The 20861-nt window shown below is 43.2% G+C and overlaps 2 protein-coding genes across 6 annotated transcripts in view; both read left to right on the top strand.

The window, feature by feature from the left end:
* LOC115183447 (hormone-sensitive lipase) overlaps positions 1-6460 on the top strand; it is a 43853-nt gene extending 37393 nt beyond the window's left edge. For 2 of the 4 annotated variants that reach the window (XM_029744690.1, XM_029744691.1), the window contains 3 exons: positions 1-140; positions 730-996; positions 1204-6460. The exon at positions 1-140 is cut by the window's left edge and continues 72 nt beyond it. In XM_029744690.1, coding sequence (XP_029600550.1) covers positions 1-140; positions 730-996; positions 1204-1605 — 809 coding nt within the window. In that variant the 3' untranslated portion in view covers positions 1606-6460. Of the gene's footprint in view, positions 146-729; positions 997-1141 lie in introns of those variants that run through there. The other 2 variants (XM_029744692.1, XM_029744693.1) reach the window with 2 other exon arrangements.
* An 8938-nt stretch (positions 6461-15398) lies between these two features.
* LOC115183405 (transmembrane protein 145) overlaps positions 15399-20861 on the top strand; it is a 37193-nt gene continuing 31730 nt past the window's right edge. The window contains exon 1 of one of the 2 annotated variants that reach the window (XM_029744687.1): positions 15399-15764. In XM_029744687.1, coding sequence (XP_029600547.1) covers positions 15660-15764 — 105 coding nt within the window. In that variant the 5' untranslated portion in view covers positions 15399-15659. The remainder of the gene's footprint in view (positions 15765-20861) is intronic. The other variant, XM_029744688.1, reaches the window with a different exon arrangement.

The raw sequence follows: 20861 nt of genomic DNA, 5'->3' as shown, positions 1-20861 counted from the left end.
CCCCTGAGCATCCCTCGGACTTCTCCCTGAGGAGAGAGTCTCTGAAGAGCCTGGCAGGCCACGCCAACAATGCCAACAACACCCCCGCTGCTGCCCCCACCACACCTGCCTACAATGCAATGGTGTTCCCCGAACCCACAGTATGGTACTCACTGAGTTTCCCTTAACAGATGTAGGATCAGATTACCCTCCCCAAATCCGAACCCTGACCATTTGGGGGGGGGGGTTTTAAACTGACTTCAGATCAGTGTGGCAGCTTCATCCTTACTACTTTTACAACAACTTCAGACACACTTGTCACTGAATTGTTGGTGTTTGTCTTAACTAAGCCTCTCTGAATCATTTATGCAAATAGATGGTGATCAAGCTGCTTGTCTTGTTCCCTCCTCCACAGATTTAACTGGCGGAGGCAGGCAGAACTGTGTGTCTGAGTGTAACCTCTAGTGTGTCAGTATGGAGATAATCTCTGTTTCTTTAAAGCCAGTATGAATGCCTCTGTCTACAGGGGGAATAATGAAGAACTGTCAGTGAAACATGTCAATGTTTGTTCCTGTGATTTGAAATGGAAAAAATATACTTGAGGCTTGTAGATTCTTAGAACAAGTGTCTGGTCCCAACGGAAAGACGCATCAGTATGATCCAGTATCATCAGGTTTCCACAGTCCTGGTCTTAGACTAGTGTTAACTTATGTATTTTCATGGTAATCTATTTTTCCTGTACCCCTCCAGCCTGACAACGTGAGCTTCTTCCTCTCCAAAGAGGAGGTGGTGTCCATGTCGGATGCTCTGTCTTCTGTTGCCATAGCGCCCCCTGAGGGGGAGGAGGGCGTGGTGCTGGAGCACCCTCGGGAGTTCCCCCTGGGCTTCGAACCGCTGCGTTCTGAGCGGCTGGCTGAGATGAAGCTGGCCACCTCGCCTGTCGTCAGGAACCCCTACATGTCTCCTCTACTGGCCCCCGACAGCATGCTGAGAGGATTGCCCCCCATACACCTAGTGGTGAGAGGGAGGGAGGTGGTGGGAGGGAAATGGAGTTGAGAACTGGCTTGTCCCAATCCTTTTTGGGTCTTTTCCATCAATTATCATTTTTTACTTGATCCTATAATATCCTCTTTGACTTGTTTCTCTCTCCTTCTCCCCCTAGGCCTGTGCGCTAGACCCCATGCTGGATGACTCTGTGATGTTTATCTCTCCTTCTCCCCCTAGGCCTGTGCACTAGACCCCATGCTGGATGACTCTGTGATGTTTGCCAAGCGCCTGAGGAACGTAGATCAGCCCGTCACCCTGTGTGTGGTGGACGACCTCCCCCACGGCTTTCTCAGCCTATCACAGCTCTCCAGGGAGACTAGGGAAGCTGCTAACGTCTGCGTCAACAGAATCAGGGACGTCTTTGACCAGAAGGACTCGCCCCAGGAGCCGCGTATGCACCGCAAGCTGGAAAGGACCAATCGCCGTCCTTCCTCTGTTGCCAAGGGTGACCCAGAGAAACTCTTTGCAGCACCCATTCAGGAGGAGGAGCTGCTGGTTGCCAGGGGAGGGGCTCTAGTTCCAGATGGGGAGGGGTTAGTTGGCGTGGCAGCACAGAACAACAATAATGTCGTGGGATAAAGGAATAATCAGGGGTTTGCTAGATGAAGAGTGCTGTTTGTCAAAGGATTTAAAAGAGAGGGAGAGAAGGGGGGATTTGGGCCATATTAAGCCTGGGAGAGGAGAAGAGAATAGAGCAAAGGAAAAACAGCAGAAGGAGTTGGTAGTGTGCCCAGTTTTGGAGAGACAGAATGAAGCACCCATGGATAGAGAGAAGGACAGCAAGTACTGAATGCGACCTCTTCAGCTTTCAAACTCTCAATTGCTGTTTAGCACCATGCACAGCGACATGTTGCCCATACTGGTTGAACACACACACACACACACACACTAAACCACTTTGCCTTTTGGTCTGCTGCATTGTGCTTGGTGTAGAACTGTGAGTTTGGAGCCTGGACATTGTAAAACAGCACAGAGCGTTGTGGTGAATGGTCGATCCATCTCCCTATAGAAGACTATTCCAGTCCCTAATCAGATAGTGGTAGATGTGCAATGAGCTCCTACATAGTGCCATCACAACTTAATGGCCACTTGTCTTTTAGGGAGCCACTCTAAATCAAGCTTAATAACTGTAGAACTCTGAGGTCTGTTAAACTAGTTGGTTGTGAATACGGCCGCTGTTCGGTCACTTACTCTGCTGATTGGCCCATCAATAGGACGCTGCCATGCTAAAAACAACAAACTTAGAAACTGGAAGGATTTCTTAGTACCTTGAAATTCCACAGAAATTGTTATCCATAATTGCTCTTATTATGCCATAGTATTCCTTCTTATTTGTATTTATTGTGTGTATACTCGTATTGTATTTTTTTTTTACCTTGGATTATAGTTATACCTGTTTGTTCAAGGCTTTTAAGAGCATATTGTGAGGTGGATGCTAAGTTATGTTCCTAGCTGTGTAGTGCCATACTCTATGGCTGCTCATTCCTAGTTGTTCAAAGTAGCCAAATGTTAACCTCTACCACTCTCACTGTAGTGACTAGTGGTCAGTTAGCCGTTACCCACCCAACCAGTCTTCTCATAGTGAGATGTGGCTGAGGGTTGATATTATGAGGCCAATATAATTTCTATATGCTGGTCTTTCTTTTAAAAGGATATATTATAACTAGCCAATCATGAATAGCTAATGCAATATTATAGCTGCATTTTCATTGATCAGTGCAATCAACAGGATTCAGTGGAGCAATGATGATATTGTGTTGGATTTAAGTCACTGTTGTGGGGGCAAAGCATCAAGTCAGTCATTTTTCAGTTGATCAATTTTATTGACGCCAAGTAATTACGTCTTATGATTTTAAGTCTCTTGTGCTCAGCCTTTGTTGCCATCTAATATAAATCACTTAGCTGTCTATAGACTGACTGGCTTTAGAAGCAGATGTTTTTTAAAAGACTGGAAATCCTTTCTCTATTTGCACAGTGAATAACTTCAATACGAAAGCCTGAAGCAGACAGATGCACTGCCCATCTCTTCATACTATATCTGTACATCACTGCACTGACTGCCAAAAACGCAGCCCTCTATCCCAGGATGCAGTGCGTTACACTGCCACAGCCCTTGAGCCAGGGGACGTCCTGCTTGCTGACCCATTTCTGCATCTCTGTCCAAATCACACAGGATCCATTCTGCTCCAACAGCCTGTACCGAGCGAGCAGGAGAATCTAGAACAAGCCTGATAGTGAGCTCATACTCACTAAACAGGTGACTTCTCTAGTTAGAAAATGTCTTTCTGTGTACCTTTAGGACATTCTACAGTGGCTGACTGATAATCTGTGTGTTCTACACCATCTTTACCCCATGCAAATACTCAGGGGCTGATGCTGCTACTACGTTTTACTGAATCTGATACCTGATATGGCCTCTGTCTAGCTTGTTGAGAAAGAATGATTCACATTCTCCCCCCACCAGACGAGCAGGGTTTATCCAGCACAAGGTCATTATCTACTTTATGATTCTCTGTCCTGTTTGCTGCCAGTGCTTATTGCAGAATTTTGAGGCAGGCTGATAGAAATGAAAAGACCTGTTAAGTGATTCCCTTGAATACCTTCACGGTTATCTTGTTTTTAGAAGTCTTGTGTTTAATGGTTGCTGGTTATGATCATTTCACACTTTTTCATTGTAAGTTAAGTGTAAATGTGTGTTTCGTGTGTCTGTGTTTAGTGCCCGTGTGAGTGTCTGGTAAGTGGATTCTGTATGTGTATCAATGACTCTAACATTGCACGTGTTTGTCAGTGCTTGTGTGGGTGGAACATCTACCATCTTTGAAACATGATTGTGTGTTTTTAATTGTAGCAGTAAATCAGCACGTGGGTGTATGGGGCCATGAGTTGCAACCCAAGCCCCTAAATCTCATGGGTGTTGTACAGTACACTATTGGTTAGCCAAGCAGGACTTCTGAGATCCAATGTAACATTATGCATTCTGTCAGCCATCCTTTACTAGGATGCATTACAAGGTCCTTGATGAATACAGTTCTCATTGTGCTCTAGCAACATGACTGATCATGCATTTTCAGATTTAGTAGCCTGGCGTCTCCATTGCCAGAGTAGATATCATAACCCCACACCCAACCAGCACCACTCCCGGCCCTATGGGATGCCCTGAATGGCTCCTATAGACTACTAGCGCCCCCAATGAGCAATGCTAGTACAGCCCTCTGACCCATCTATGGAACTGTGTAATGGTGGGTTAGAACCGCTTGGTGGTTTATGACCAAATCCTTTTTATTTGGGTTGTGGCTTTAGACCAGGTCCTGGTCAGAAACATTGCTCTTGTTTTCTTGATGGGTCACAATAAATGATTTTATATGGGTCACAGTGCAACAACTTTGGGAACCACTGCAATAAGCTGCTCTTTTAATGGCTACCAATCCTTCACCTGATCTGAGAGGAGGGCAACGCACAGGAGAAATCCATGGCATGGTGCTAGCCCATCAGTTGGTCTCGTGAGGTTACCGCCGTCTTGTTTTCACCTTCCTAGTCCTCTCCTATTGGTTGTCAGGAAAGGTAAGGAGCCATTTGAGAGCATTGGAACATGGCCTCCCTCCATATGTGGGCCAACCACTGTTTCTATGCCTCTAGAGGATTGATGCATCATGCATTTGTGTGCATGTTGCTGCGTTCAAAACAACTTGGAGCTTGGAAAAATTGTCAAATCATGACGTGAGTGATCTTCAGGTCGCAAAGTCGGAGTTCTAGAAAGAGGCCCAAGATTCCGAGTTGGATGAAGGTTGTCGGAGATCGCTTTTTTTTTTCTCCCTCGAGTTCCCAGTTTTGAATGCTCGGAAGTCGGAGAATTTCCGAGTTCCTAGTTGTTTTTGGCAGTATGCACCTCTTTTGGGTCTTGAAATGCAAAATGGCTGAAGTAGTGTGGAGTAATTTAATGTGGCTTTATGTGTTTTGATTGTACATCGTACATCAACCATTCCCTCATGTATAGGCTATTTACACTGGATTCAACGTCTCTTAGCCCAGGATATCTTTAGCTCTAGGCTAACATGAAACATGCAGTGTGAAAAGCCTGTTATTCAACATATTATCTAAAAGCTGTTAAGGTCAAGTACCTGGTCAAATGTTACCCTACACACAGCTATGCAGTAACACACCAGCATCCTTTACTAGGTTTTATCTCCTGTCTTTGCTGAGCCATGTCTGTTTTTCAATCTAAAATTCGGTCTTGGTTGAAATGCTTTCGATCAACCCTGAGGCTAGAGTTATGCAAGGCTATTTTCCATTTCCATTTGCTCATTTAGCAGACGGCATACCACTTAGTTTGCCTAGAGCATTGTGGAATCTACACAATCTGGTCACTTGAGAATCATTTCCTTGACTAGAAATGACCTCGACTGCCTGCTTTGCAGAATGTGTTCTTCTTTATAGGAAATGTTTTTCTTTATTATTTTGTCCCACTTAGACCAGGGGTTCTGTAGAGATACTGCCGGGCATCCGCAGCCAGACAAAAATTTCACCAATTATACATTTTTCAACTCAGCTATTTCCCCCCAAAAATGTTTTTGTTGTTGCACATAAATGCACTATCCAATCAACACTGCCTCATGGCAGTGTCGATTGCAGGATATTACCTTTAAAGCAGTAATTTGCTTGAGAACTGCAACTTTTTCACTCCGATGCCAACAGGCGGGCCCTTTGAAATGTTCTTTCCCCAGGCCCGAGACTTGGTTCGTTCAGCCATAAACTGCGGAAGTCATAACTCTTTGTAGACTATTTTTATCGCACTCGAGTTATGATTATGAGGGGATCCTGATGAATTTGCTATCACAAAAGGGGTCCCCTCCCCAGACCCAAAACGTTTGCGAACCCCTGACTTACACTTTATCACACAGGTGGTATTGTCTATGTTAGATTAAGGCTTGAAACAGAACCAAAGATTGCGTGTAGTTTTATATGAAACTTGCTATCGCTGTCATTGACATTAGTAACAGACATTTTGGCCTGGGTTGATGTCCGTGCGTCCTGGTAGCTGTGTCATTGAGATCTGCATAGTAGCTCTCTGTTTGCACTTTATGGAACAAGATACTGTGGTTAATATAGAGCTATTTAAGATGACTATATTTTATTAAAACCTACACAAAGCCATAGACTGGAAGAAAATGTTTTGAAGTTTACTTGATTTTTATTTTACAACACCACAAGTGCAACCATGTGAATAAAAAAAAAGAATCTATATTACAAAATAAAATATATCCTGTGTAGATATTTTTTACTTTCACTTGTTATTCCATTTATTTTATTTTTGACTCCTGTAATGTCTCTTTACACGATTGGTTGAATGTTTCACATATGCATTGAGTATTTTTTGTCTCTTGTAACCCTTGTTTTCCCTTTGTTCATTTTTTGGGAATAAATATATTCTCCCAAACGTGTTCCATCCATATTTATTTCGAAGTTGAAATACGGAATTGGGGCAACAGACATTTTGTGACCTATGGGTAAATCCATTACCTGTCAATCAAATCTTAAACATGATTACAAGGCTGTTTCAACAAGCTTATTCTGTTTATCAATGTGACTTTGACACAGTCAGGTCTATAAATATTTGTACATTGGCCGAGTTATTATAATTTTGGCTCTGTACGCCACCACAATGGATTTATTTGAATGGAAACAAGATGAGCTGAAGTTGCAGGCTTTCAAATTGGGTGAACGGTGTAGGAATTACAGCATGTTTTATAGCCCTAAACACTTCAGAATTCATCCTGCTGCTTTTGTCAGCAATCACATCAATAAATACAAGAAAACCAGTTCCATTGGCAGCCATACATGCCCACTCCATAACACTACCTCCACCATGATTCACAGATGAGGTGGTATGCGTTGGATCATGAGCAGTTCCTTCACTTCGCCATACTCTTCTCTTCCCATCATAATGGTACTAGTTGATCTTTGTCATCTGTCCATAGGATGTTGTTCCAGAACTGTACAGGCTTTTTTAGATGTTTGGCAAACTCTAATTTGGTCTTCCTGTTTTTCAGGCTTACCAATGGTTTATATCTTGTGGTAAACCGTCTGTATTTACTCTGAAGTCTTCTCTTGAATGTTGACTTTAAGACAAATACACCTACTTCCTGGAGGATGTTCTTGATCTGGACAACTGTTGTGAAGGGGTTTTTCTTCACCAAGGAATTAATTATTCTGTCAACAACCACAGTTTTCCGTGGTCTTCCGGGCCTTTTGGTGTTCCTGAGCTCACCAGTGCGTATTTTCTTTTTAAGAATGTACTAAATAGTTGATCTGGCCACACCTAATGTTTTCTCTATCTCTCTGATGGGTTTGTTTTGATTTCTCAGCCTAATGATGGCTGCTTCACTGGCAGTGACTGCTCTTTGGACTTCATATTGAGGGTTAACAGCAACAGATTGCAAATGCCACACTTGAAATCAACTCCTAGACCTTTTATCTGCTTACTTGTAAATTATAAGGGAATAACACACCTGGCCATGGAACAGCTCAGCAGCCAATTGTCCAATTACTTTTGGTCCCTTAAAAAGGGGGGAACACAAAAGTCCTGTAATTCCTACACCATTCACCCAATTTGGATATAAATACCCTCAAATTAAAGCTGAAAATCTGCACTTTCAGCTCATTATTTACTTTCAAATCCAATATGCTGTGGTAGAAGCTAAAATAACTTGGTCAATGTCCAAATATTTATGGACTTGACTTTATTTTGCGAACTTCTCTGACGACTTATGCCCGATGTCCACCAGATGGGTATGTGTTTTGTTTTGCCGGAGGTTTAACCTGCATTTTCTGTACATGGCGCACGTGCTTCACTTTACAACTATACTGAACAAAAATATAAATGCAACATGCAACAATTTTGAAGATTTTACTGAGTTACAGTTCATATAAAGAAATCAGTCAATTAAAATGTATTAATTAGGCCCTAATCTATGGATTTTGCATGACTGGACAGGGGCGACGGCAATCAGAATTAGTTTTTCCCCACAAGTGCTTTATGACAGACCGAAATACTCAGTTTCATCAGCTGTATGGGTGGCTGGTCTCAGACGATCCCGCTGTGTTAGAAGTCGGATGTGGAGATCCTGGGCTGGTGTGTGTGGTCAAATCAAATGTCATTGGTCACATACACATGGTTAGCAGATGTTATTGTGAGTAGCGAAATGCTTATGCTTCTAGATCCGACAGTGCAGCAGTATCGAACAATTCCCCAACAAAACCTAATATCTAACAAATTCCACAACAAAACAATCTAGTAAAGGAATGGGATAAGAATATATAAGTATAAAATATATGGATGAGCGGTGACAGAGCGGCTAAGATGCAATAGATGGTAAAGAATAGATAGTGAAGGATACAGAATATTCATATGAGATGGGTAATGCAAGATATGTAAACATTCTTAAAGTGGCATTATTAAAGTGACTAGTGTTCCATTTGTTAAAGTGACCAATGATATCAAGTCTGTAGGTAGGCAGCCCCCTCTCTGTGCTAGTGGTGACTGTTTAACAATCTGATGGCATTGATATTGAAAAACAGCTTCTATCTCTGTCCCAGCTTTGATGCACCTGTACTGACTTCACCTTCTGGATGGAAGTGGGGTGAACAGGCAGTGGCTCGGGTGGTCCTTGTAGGTGTCCTGGAGGGCAGGTAGTTTGCCCCCGGTTGTGCAGACCGCACCACCCTCTGGAGAGCCCTGCGGTTGTGAGCGGTGCAGTTGCCGTACCAGGCGGTGATCGAGCCCGACAGGATGCTCTCAATTGTGCACCTGTAAAAGTTTGTGGGGTTTTCGGTGATAAGACACATTTTTCCAGCCTCCTGAGTTTGAAGAGGCCCTGTTGTGACTTCTTCACCACACTGTCTGTGTGTGTGTGGACCATTTCAAATCAAATTTAAGTGTATTTGTCACGTACGCCAAATACAACAGGTGTGGACTTTACAGTGAAAAGCTTACTTACAGGCTCTAACCAACAGCTCAATTTTTAAGTAAAAAAAAGGTATTAGATGAACAATAGACAAGTTGAGAAATAAAAACAACAGTAAAAAAGACTGAAAAATAACAGTAGCGAGGCTATATACAGGCACCGGTTAGTCGTGCTGATTGAGGTAATACCTGTAGGTATGGTTAAAGTGGCTATGCATATATGATAAACAGAGAGTAGCAGTAGCGTAAAAGAGGGGTTGGCGGGTGGTGGGACACATTGGCTACCTGGCAGTCCAGGTAGCCAATGTGCGGGGACACCGGTTAGTCGGTCTAATTGAGGAAGTATGTACATGAATGTATAGTTAAAGTGACTATGCATATATTATAACCGAGAGTAGCAGCAGCGTATAAGAGGGATTGGAGGGGTCACACAATGCAAATTGTCCAGGTAGCCATTTGATTACCTGTTCAGGAGTCATGGCTTGGGGGTAAAAAACTGTTGAGAGCCTTTTGGTCCTAGACTTGGCACTCCGGTACCGCTTGCCATGCGGTAGTAGAGAGAACAGTCTATGACTGGGGTGGCTGGGGTCTTTGACAATTTTTAGGGCCTTCCTCTGACACGACCTGGTGTAGAGGTCCTGGATGGCAGGCAGCTTAGCCCCAGTGATGTACTGGGCCGTACGCACTACCCTCTGTAGTGCCTTGCAGTTGGAGGCCGGGCAGTTGCTGTACCAGGCAGTGATGCAACCAGTCAGGATGCTCTCGATGTTGCAGCTGTAGAACCTTTTCAGGATCGGAGGACCCATGCCAAATCTTTTTAGTTTTCTGAGGGGGAATAGGCTTTGTCGTGCCCTCATCACGACTGTCTTGGTGTGTTTGGACCTTTTGTAGTTTGTTGATGTGGACGCCAAGGAACTTGAAGCTCTCAACCTGCTCCACTACAGCCCCGTCGATGAGAATGGGGCCGTGCTCGGTCCTCCTTTTCCTGTAGTCTACAATCATCTCCTTAGTCTTGGTTACGTTGAGGGATAGGTTGTTATTCTGGCACCACCCGGCCAGGTCTCCGATCTCCTCCCTGTAGGCTGTCTCGTCATTGTTGGTAATCAAGCCTACCACTGTAGTGTCGTCTGCAAACTTGCTGATTTGAGTTGGAGGCGTGCATGGCCACGCAGTCGTGGGTGAACAGGGAGTACTGGAGGGGGCTGAGAACACACCCTTGTGGGGCCCCAGTGTTAAGGATCAGCGGAGTGGAGATGTTGTTTCCTACCTTCACCACCTGGGGGCGGCCTGTCAGGAAGTCCAGGACCCAGTTGCACAGGGCGGGGTCGAGACCCAGGGTCTCAAGCTTGATGAGTTTGGAGGGTACTACGGTATTGAATGCTGAGATGTAGTCGATGAACAGCATTCTTACATAGGTATTCCTCTTGTCCAGATGGGATAGGGCAGTGTGATTGCGTCATCTGTGGACTTATTGGGGCGGTAAGCAAATTGGAGTGGGTCTAGGGTGACCGGTAGGGTGGAGGTGATATGATCATTGACTAGTCTCTCAAAGCACTTCATGATGACAGAAGTGAATGCTACAGGGCGTTAGTCATTTAGTTCAGTTACCTTAGCTTTCTTGGGAACAGGAACAATGGTGGTCATCTTGAAGCATGCGAGGACAGCAGACAGGGATAAGGATTGATTGAATATGTCCGTAAACACACCAGCTGGTCTGTGCATGCTCTGAGGATGCGGTTAGGGATGCCGTCTGGGCCGGCAGCTTTGAGAGGGTTACCACGTTTAAATGTTTTACTCATGTTGGCCACGGTGAAGGAGAGCCCACAGTCTTTGGTAGCGGGCTGCGTCAAAGACTGTATTGTCCTCAAAGCGCGCAAAGAAGTTGTTTAATTTGTCTGAAAGCAAGACGTCGATGTCCACGACGGGAATGGTTTCCTTTTTGTAATCCGTGATTGTCTGTGGACCCTGCCACATCTTGTGTTTGAGCCGTTGAATTGCGACTCCACTTTGTCTCTATACTGACGCTTTGCTTGTTTGATTGCCTTACGGCGGGAATATCTACACTGTTTGTATTTGGCCATGTTTCCAGTCACCTTGCCATGATTAAATGCGGTGGTACGTGCTTTCAGTTTTGTGCGAATGTTACCATCAATCCACGATTTCTGGTTAGGGAAGGTTTTAATAGTCACAGTGGGTACAACATCTCCTATACACTTCCTTATAAGCTCGCTCACCGAGTCAGCGTATACGTCAATGTTATTGTCTGAGGCTATCTGGAACATATCCCAGTCCACGTGACCAAAGCAATCTTGAAGCGTGGAATCCGATTGGTCAGACCAGCGTTGGATAGACCTAAGCACGGGCGCTTCCTGTTTTAGTTTCTGCCTGTAGGAGGGGAGCAACAAGATGGAGTCATGGTCGGATTTGTCAAAAGGAGGGCAAGGGAGGGCCTTGTATGCATAGCGGAAGTTAGAGTTGCAATGGTCGAGCGTGTTACTTGCTCGTGTACTGCAATCGATATCCTGATAGAATTTCCGCAGCAGTGTTCTCAAATTAGCTTTGTCAAAATCCCCAGCTACAATAAATGCAGCCTCAGGATATATGGTTTTCAGTTTGCATAAAGTCCAGTGAAGTTCTTTGATGGCCGTCTTGGTATCCACTTGCGGGGGATCTTGGGAGATAATACGGTCGGCATTTGATTGTGAGGAATCCTAGGTCAGGTGAACTAAAAGACTTCAGTTCCGGTATGATGTTACAATTACACCATGAATTGTTAATCATGAAACATACACTCCCCCACCCTTCTTCCCGGAGAGATGTTTATTCCTGTCGGTGCAACGCGCAAAGAATCCAGATGGCTGTACCGACTCCGACAGCATATCACGAGAGAGACATGTTTTGTTGAAACAGAGTATGTTACAATCCCGGATATCTCTTTGGAAAGCAACTCTTGCCCTGATTTCGTCGACGTTGTTAACTCGGGACTGGACATTAGCGAGTAATATACTCGGAAGCGGTGGGTAGTGTGCGCTCATCCGAAGCCTCACTAAAAGACCACTCCGGCATCCTGTCCTCCGGCGGTGTTGTTTTGAGTTGGCCTCTGGAAACAGTTCAAATGCCCTGGGAAGTGCAGACAAAGGATCTGCTTTGGGAAAATCGGGTTCCTGGTCGTTGTGCTGGTAAGTTGAGGTCTCACTGATATCCAAAAGTTCTTCCCGGCTGTATGTAATAACAACACTTAAGGTTTTCGGGGCTGACAATGTAAGAAATAATATGGTCTGCGATTGTGAGGCCGGTACTGCAAAAGTCTCTAAAATGACGGAGGTGGCTTGTGGTAGAGAAATTAACATTAAATTCTCTGGCAGCAGCTCTGGTGGACATTCCTGCAGTCAGCATGCCAATTGCACGCCCCTCAACTTGAGACATTTGTTGCATTGTCTTGTGTGACAAAACTGCATATTTTAGAGTGGCTTTTTATTGTCCCCAGCACAAGGTGCACCTGTTTAATGATCATGCTGTTTAATCAGCTTCTTGATATGCCACACCTGTCAGGTGGATGGATTATCTTGGCAAAGGAGAAATGTTCACTAAAAGGGATGTAAACAAATGTGTGCACAAAATTTGAGAGACACACTTTTTGTCCGTATGGAAAATTTCGAGGATCATTTATTTCAGCTCATGAAACATCGGACCAACACTTTACATGTTGAGTTTTATGTTTCTGTTCAGTATAGCTAAAAGCTAGCTAGTTGGAGTCTGTGTACTTCTGTTTGTACCACCGCACAGTAAAGCAACGAGTTGAAAATATTGAACGGATACAGTACACAGAACGCACCGCAGCCTAGTGCAGCACCTCCAACATAGTGTTGCAGACTGCTCCATTGACAATGAATGACTTCTGACGGAACGCAAAGAGTTTGATGCATCTGGTGGACATGTGGCAATAGACCTATTTGTATGAGGTATGCTAAACGTATGGATACAAGCTGTTAACCTCAAAGTATAAACAGTTGGGAATAAGGTAGTTTGGTGTCTGTCCTATATCTAGGAGATAAGAAGGCTCAGGAAATATATTTTTTTTTAACACACATTAACCTCTTATTTTTGTTGGCTCATAACTGCCTCCATACTGCCATTCATTTGTATAAATTACCTTCAGACTAGTCCCATGACATGGTCTGACAAACACCGCTGTAGCAGTGTAACATATCTTTAGCTTAAATTGACCGATTTAGATTTTTTTATTATGTTACTCAGATTGACACACCGGTTTTAACTGCATTACATCAAATGTAGTGTGCCAATTGTTTTTTATTTTGTGATGTAGGGAACATAACCCAGCATGAAGTTAATTTTAAATGGTTTAAAATTGGACTAGTGTTTGAAATCTTTAGCCATAGGAGAGAGCTGCCTAATATAACTGAACAATGATCTTTGTATAATTAACTAATTAATAAGTAGGCATTCGTTAGTGGGCAGTGTCTGTCTGGACTAAGGCAGACACTTTATTTGTGGGCTATTATTGAATTGAATTTATTTTGGGTAACAGACATATACAACAAAATGTACAATGTGGACCTAGAGGATATCACTTGAAAGTATAAATTTAAATGCTTGTTTCCAAAGTGGTCCTCGATGGTAAAAAGAATAACACACAGCCTACCGGTCAAAAGTTTTAGAACACCTACTCATTCAAGGGTTTTTCTTTATTTTGACTATTTTCTACATTGAAGAATAATAGTGAAGACATCCGAACTATGAAATAACACATATGGAATCAGTAGTAACCAAAAAAGTGTTTAACAAATGTAAATGTATTTTATATTTGAGATTCTTCAACTAGCCACCCTTGCCTTGATGACCGCTTTGCCTGCACTTGCCATTCTCTCAACCAGCTTCACCTGGAATGCTTTTCCAATAGTATTGAATGAGTTCCCGCATATGCTGAGCACTTGTTGGCTGATTTTCTTTCACTCTGCGGTCCAAATCATCCCAAACCATTTGAATTTTGTTGAGGTTGGGGGATTGTGGAGGCCAGGTCATCTGATGCAGCACTCCATCACTCTCCTTCTTGGTATAATAGCCCTTACACAGCCTGGAGGTGTGTTGGGTCATTGTCCTGTTGAAAAACAAATGATAGTCCCACTAAGCGCAAACCAGATGGGATGGCGTATTGCTGCAGAATGCTGTGGTAGCCATGCTGGTTAAGTGTGCCATGATTTCTAAATAAATCACAGACAGTGTCACCAGCAAAGCAACCCCACACCATAACACCACCTCCTCCATGCTTTACAGTGGGAAATACACATGCGGAGATCATCCGTTCACCCACACTGCGTCTCACAAAGACACAGCTGTTGGAACCAATAATCTCTCATTTGGACTCCAGACCAAAGCAAGTATCTTCTTCTTACTGGTGTCCTTTAGTAGTGGTTTCTTTGCTGCAATTCGACTATGAAGGCCTGATTCACACAGTCTGAACAGTTGATGTTGAGATGTGTCTGTTACTTGAACTCTGAAGCATTTATTTGGGCTGGTAACTCTAATGAACTTATCCTCGACAGCAGAGGTAACTCTGGGTCTTCCATTTCTGTGGCGGTTCTCATGAGAGACTGCACTTGAAGAAACTTAAACATTTCTTGAAATTTTCCGTATTGATTGACTATGTCTTAAAGTAATGATGGACTGTTGTTTCTCTTAGCTTTTTTGAGCTGTTCTTGCCGTAATATGGACTTGGTCTTCTATCAAATAAGGCTATCTTCTCCATACTCACCCTACCTTGTCACAACACAACTGATTGGCTCAAACCCATTAAGAAGGAAAGAAATTCCACAAATTAACTTTTAACAAGGCACATCTGTTAATTGAAATGCATTCCAGGTGACTACCTCATCAAGCTGGTTGAGAGAATGCAAAGAGCGTGCAAAGCTGTCATCAATGCAAAGGGTGGCTATTTGAAGAATCTCAAATATAAAATATATTGTGATTTTATTTTACACTTTTTTGGTTACTACATGATTCCATATGTGTTATTTCATAGTTTTGATGTCTTCACTATTATTATAGAATGTCAAAAATAGTAAATATAAAGAAAAACGCTTGAAAAAGTAGGTGTTCTAAACTTTTGACCTGTAGTGTAATGATTAAAGACAAGACAAAATGACAAACATAAATACATTCATTAAACTTTACATGCAACTTTTATCTCAACATGTGAAAATCATGTAGCCTATCCTTTGTGATGATTTACGTAGGCTAATTTGTGTAGTGATTTTAGAAGGTGTAGCCTACTACAGTCTTGTTCAATTCTATAGGTCTAGGCTAAGAGTGAACAATAGGCCTATAATGTGAGTGAAAACCCCACCCATTGAAAATGTTTGATCAAATAGGTAAATTAATTTCAATGTGAATGATTGATGTATGTCTTGAATGTGTCGCAATCTGAGAGCGAGAACGCGCATTCTGCCTCTTACTCGTGAGTGGGAAAGGGGTAGGGGCGCGTATCCAAAGCGCGCTCACACCTGAATTATTGGGGCCACATGCATCGGCAAAAGACGAGAACGCGCGCCCTGTGTCTTCTCTGCTTCCCTCTCCGATACTGTCGTTTCCTGCATTCCAGTTGATTGGCAAGTGGGGCCGGGACGACCACTGAGTAGCGAAATACTGGGATAAGATGGAGGTTTGCGAGAGACTTTTGTGCCTGGCCGTGGTGTCCAGCGTTCTCTGCGTTGGCTCGGTTCTGGGGAAATACGTGAGAGGTATCGTCAATACCAAGGAGGTAAGGTGTTTGATATCAAATGTATCACTTGTGACAATGACACCATTATTAGACTCGTCAGCGCCTTCTCATGTAGCCTAAAGCCTTTCCGTGTATATATTCTATTGCGAGTGTGACGCGCTCCGAAATTGCCTGATCATATTTATTCCAAAGCAAGCAATTTCTCCAAGATGTTACAGGCTGTCCATACTGCCTTGTATTTGTGCGCATCTCTATGCGTGTCAGAGCAAGCGTATTTGTATTTCTATCTTCATGGTTCTGTGGCTCTCACCGAACGGTAGAATCAAGCTGTGCATGTTTACGAGAATGTGCCCTGCAAATTCATCTAGCATGTATTTTTCTTTGTGATGCGCCAAGCGTTGGTGATATCCTACACTGTAACCAAAAGAACTCACATCCAGCATTCGCATATAATAACGGTAACCCCGCCGTTACAGGTGTGCGTCAGTTGTCGCTCACGTCGCATATTGTTTATTATTGGTCCTCCTCATCTCACATCAGCCGTGCTCCAACACTTAACACTAGCCTATTAATATAAAACATCGTCTTCTGATATCAATCTATTATCAATATCAACGATGCTATTATATGTTGTACTCATATTGTTTCCATGTGTACCAGACAGATGTGCGCCAGCCGCGACTATCCCGTGCACTGAGCTCTCACATAACACTTCACATCTCAGCTCTTTTAGTGTCCCACTTCTGCATAACAGTTTGATGATCAGGTGTGATATTTAACCCATGACAGTCATGGCTCATAAAGTAGGCTAACACCAGTCCTACACAATATCATTAATTCCCTCTTCCCTCTTCAAAAGGACCACAATGGAAATAAACTTTATTGTATTATCCTTGATGATTTTCTTATTGTATGTGGAGGCGTCACGGGTTGGAGCGCTCTTATGTACGTATATATAAAAAAAAAAGTCAAATAAAATCAAGCAGTATCATATGTAGAAACACTTAGGCTACTTATCAGATCATGTGGCTTCCAATCAAGAGCTATTGAAAATTGACAAACTATAATATAGTTAACTAGCTAAATACACTAGTGTTTGTATGATATCAGAAATGATTATGAATAACATAATCCATATTAGATCTCCAGCTCATGCCAGACGTACTCTATACTCTCTTCTCTTACGTGGTGTGTGTTAGTCTGAACCAGGGTTGTGTCTTCCCTCAAACACCATGTCACTGGTCTGAATGGACTGAAACAACACTCATCTGGACATGTTGATATAGTGTGTGTGTGTGTGTGTGTGTGTGTGTGTGTGTGTGTGTGTGTGTGTGTGTGTTGTCGTGGGACTGTTCAACACATCAGTCTTGTCTGCGGACTCCCACCCAAGGTCACACACACACAGCCTCACTCCTCCACCTCAAAGTCACAGTAGAGTACAACATGTCAAATCAGCAGGCAAGGTATGATCAGGTTCAGTGATGGTGGGGAGGATTATAGGTATGATCAGGTTCAGTGATGGTGGGGAGGATTATAGGTATGATCAGGTTCAGTGATGGTGGGGAGGATTATAGGTATGATCAGGTTCAGTGATGGTGAGGAAGATTATAGGTATGATCAGCTTCAGTGATGGTGAGGAGGATTATAGGTATGATCAGGTTCAGTGATGGTGAGGAAGATTATAGGTATGATCAGGTTCAGTGATGGTGGGGAGGATTATAGGTATGATCAGGTTCAGTGATGGTGGGGAGGATTATAGGTATGATCAGGTTCAGTGATGGTGGGGAGGATTATAGGTATGATCAGGTTCAGTGATGGTGGGGAGGATTATAGGTATGATCAGGTTCAGTGATGGTGGGGAGGATTATAGGTATGATCAGGTTCAGTGATGGTGGGGAGGATTATAGGTATGATCAGGTTCAGTGATGGTGGGGAGGATTATAGGTATGATCAGGTTCAGTGATGGTGGGGAGGATTATAGGTATGATCAGGTTCATTGATGGTGGGGAGGATTATAGGTATGATCAGGTTCAGTGATGGTGGGGAGGATTATAGGTATGATCAGGTTCAGTGATGGTGGGGAGGATTATAGGTATGATCAGGTTCAGTGATGGTGGGGAGGATTATAGGTATGATCAGGTTCAGTGATGGTGGGGAGGATTATAGGTATGATCAGGTTCAGTGATGGTGGGGAGGATTATAGGTATGATCAGGTTCAGTGATGGTGGGGAGGATTATAGGTATGATCAGGTTCATTGATGGTGGGGAGGATTATAGGTATGATCAGGTTCAGTGATGGTGGGGAGGATTATAGGTATGATCAGGTTCATTGATGGTGGGGAGGATTATAGGTATGATCAGGTTCATTGATGGTGGGGAGGATTATAGGTATGATCAGGTTCAGTGATGGTGGGGAGGATTATAGGTATGATCAGGTTCAGTGATGGTGGGGAGGATTATAGGTTAGGTTTTTGAGTTTATTTATGTTTGTGTGTGATTGTGATTTCATGTGGCTGTGAGTATGTTTAGGCAAGTGAGTGTGTTTGTGTTGCACCATTGTGTAACCTTACCAATGAATCATTGAGAGGTCCAGGGGTGACTGGACTATAGCTGATTGGTAATTAATTGTTAATGAGGCTTAGCAAGCAAACCGGGTTCTGGAGAGAGGGGGAGAGACAGAGAGGGAAAGAGGAAGGGAGGGACAGCGAGAGCGGGTAGAGACGGAGAGGAAGGGACAGGGAGAGAGAGGGAAAGAGGAAGGGAGAGCGAGAGATGGAGGAAAGAAGGGACAGACAGAGGGGAGAGAGAGGGAGTAGTAGTGACCGCTGTAGTGACCGGATACTGCATCGAGGCCTAGCACTTGATTAATGGGCTGTCTAACACGCACACACCCTCTTTCACACACTCACTCACTCACTCACCCACTCACTCACTCACTCACTCACTCACTCACTCACTCACTCACTCACTCACTCACTCATAAACACACTGGCTCAATGTCTCTGCATCACAATGCAGTGGCCGTGGGGTAATGAGAGGACTAAGGGGGATTAAGGTTGACACCCCATCTACTGTTCCACTGCTCCTGTTCCACTACTCTCCACTGAGACCGATTGGGTCTAGTGCAGGACTACAGGTGTCCTCTGGGCTAGGCTTACACTGAGCTGCATGGACTGGGGCTAGACTGGACTGGCCTGCTCAGAAACACTGCTGTTAGACTAGGTTCTATTTTCTTACTGTTCCTTAAGCGCATGCCCCGCCCACCTGAGGATCTTTTTTCAGACATATATTTCCTGTTTGAGGAGTGCAAAATCCACTTGTCACTTAAATCTTGCTGCAGTGATTGTTTTAATTTGACTCCTGCGACACGCTCATACTCTTGCTTGTGCCTGTCCTTTTCCCCCGTTAACGTTATGACCGAGGAAATGACGCCTCTAGCTGCTCCACTCGGGAGCCAAAGTGACAATAGTGGTAGGGGGATCGTTTGTCCAGATCTGTAATAGGCTATAGCAGTGGTCACCAAACTTTTGAGTCGAGATCACTTTGAGTCAAAATGCAAGCCGAGATCTACCGTTGAAATAGTTTTTTTTACGCTACTTAAAAAATGTAAGCCTATGCAACATTAACCTATTAAAACAATAGTGTAGTAATGACATTTGAGCAATAGGCCCAAAACATTATTACTGCATATTGGCTTTGCTTGAATTGCCTTGCCAATGCGTTGTTGTTCTTCTCGGGCCGTTTTGGAAAATTATATTTCAACATTTGAGGAAGGCTATATGATCACATTGGTAATAAAATCAGTTGTTGTATTACTTGTGAGGCACAGCTGAGTGAGAATATGTAACCGGCTCTGCACCGGTACTTTTCTGCGTTGTGTTCTGGTGAAGTGTAGGTGGAAGACAAGGCTCTGGACACAATTCTGCCGGTTGTCTCTCTTTTAATGACTGCATGGAATGGATACAAATACAAGGCAAAAGTTAATGCTGCCGTCTGGACTCCCATACAAGTATATTTGCCTCTCCTTATCACACTCTGAGCAAACTCAGGAGTAAAAGCATCAACAAAACAATACATTGTACAAAATGTACATGTTCATATTTTCAAAATACTCAGATATCATTTTATAAATGTTGTACACCAATAATCGGCTAATAAGTGCTCAGTATTTCTTAGTGTACTATTGTACCATTATACCTGAGGCATACTAATGAAGCAACGATGCCATTTGTTAAATGACTGGACAGGTAACAAAAATAAACTACAGCTAACTAGGCACATTAAACATGAAATACAAAATCGTCACATTTCACAACATACCTGCATGGAATGGGTACAAATACAAGCAAAAGTTAATGCTGCCGTCTGGACTCCCATGCAAGTATATTTTCCTGATAAAAGACAAAAGACGGTGCAGAATGCCCGTAAGAAAATCATCAGAAAACTCATGAGGCACCTGAAAGAGACCATGTCCCACAACAAAGCTAACAGTAGCTGGGCTAGCCTTGCAAAGTTGCACTCAAACATTATTCCCATTCACCTTAATATATATTCCTATAAACAGTAATGCAACACTAAATCAGTGACAATATAACTTTTGCTTGTCTTTTCTTGTGCATTTGTGAACATGTGCATTCAAAAGACCGGAGCATACATAACACATACCTCTCCTCGTCACGCTCTGAGCAAATTGAGGAGTAAAAACATGGCTCCCGTTGATGACATCACAAAATTGACACAATTTAGAAAAGAAATACAATAAAATAATTCACTCTTGAAAATAGTGTAATATATCTCAAAATAACCTTAAAATAATAAACTAAAATAAATGAGGGATTTTCGGTGAAATACATAAATTATATTTTACACCTGTTACATATACATTTTAATAATGTGTTTTTTTTTACCGGGCTGATGGAGCCTGCATCTATCTGATGGTCAGTCTCAGCAGAGGGTGAGGGCAGCAGACTGAGGGTCTGCCTCTCAACGTCTCTCCGCTCTCCCTTTCCTCAGCTGACACTGACCCAAAAGGGACACCGTCTTCCAGCTGATGGCCAAACTGGAGTCGCACCGCATTATTTCTGCCTCATGCATAAATCTATTTTGTTACTTCTATAACCAAAGAAAGAAGACCCA

This window comes from Salmo trutta, chromosome 3 (genome assembly GCF_901001165.1).
Source record: "Salmo trutta chromosome 3, fSalTru1.1, whole genome shotgun sequence".
In the NCBI taxonomy this organism is placed as follows: Eukaryota; Metazoa; Chordata; class Actinopteri; order Salmoniformes; family Salmonidae; genus Salmo; species Salmo trutta.
This window is presented reverse-complemented; position numbering and strand designations above follow the sequence as displayed.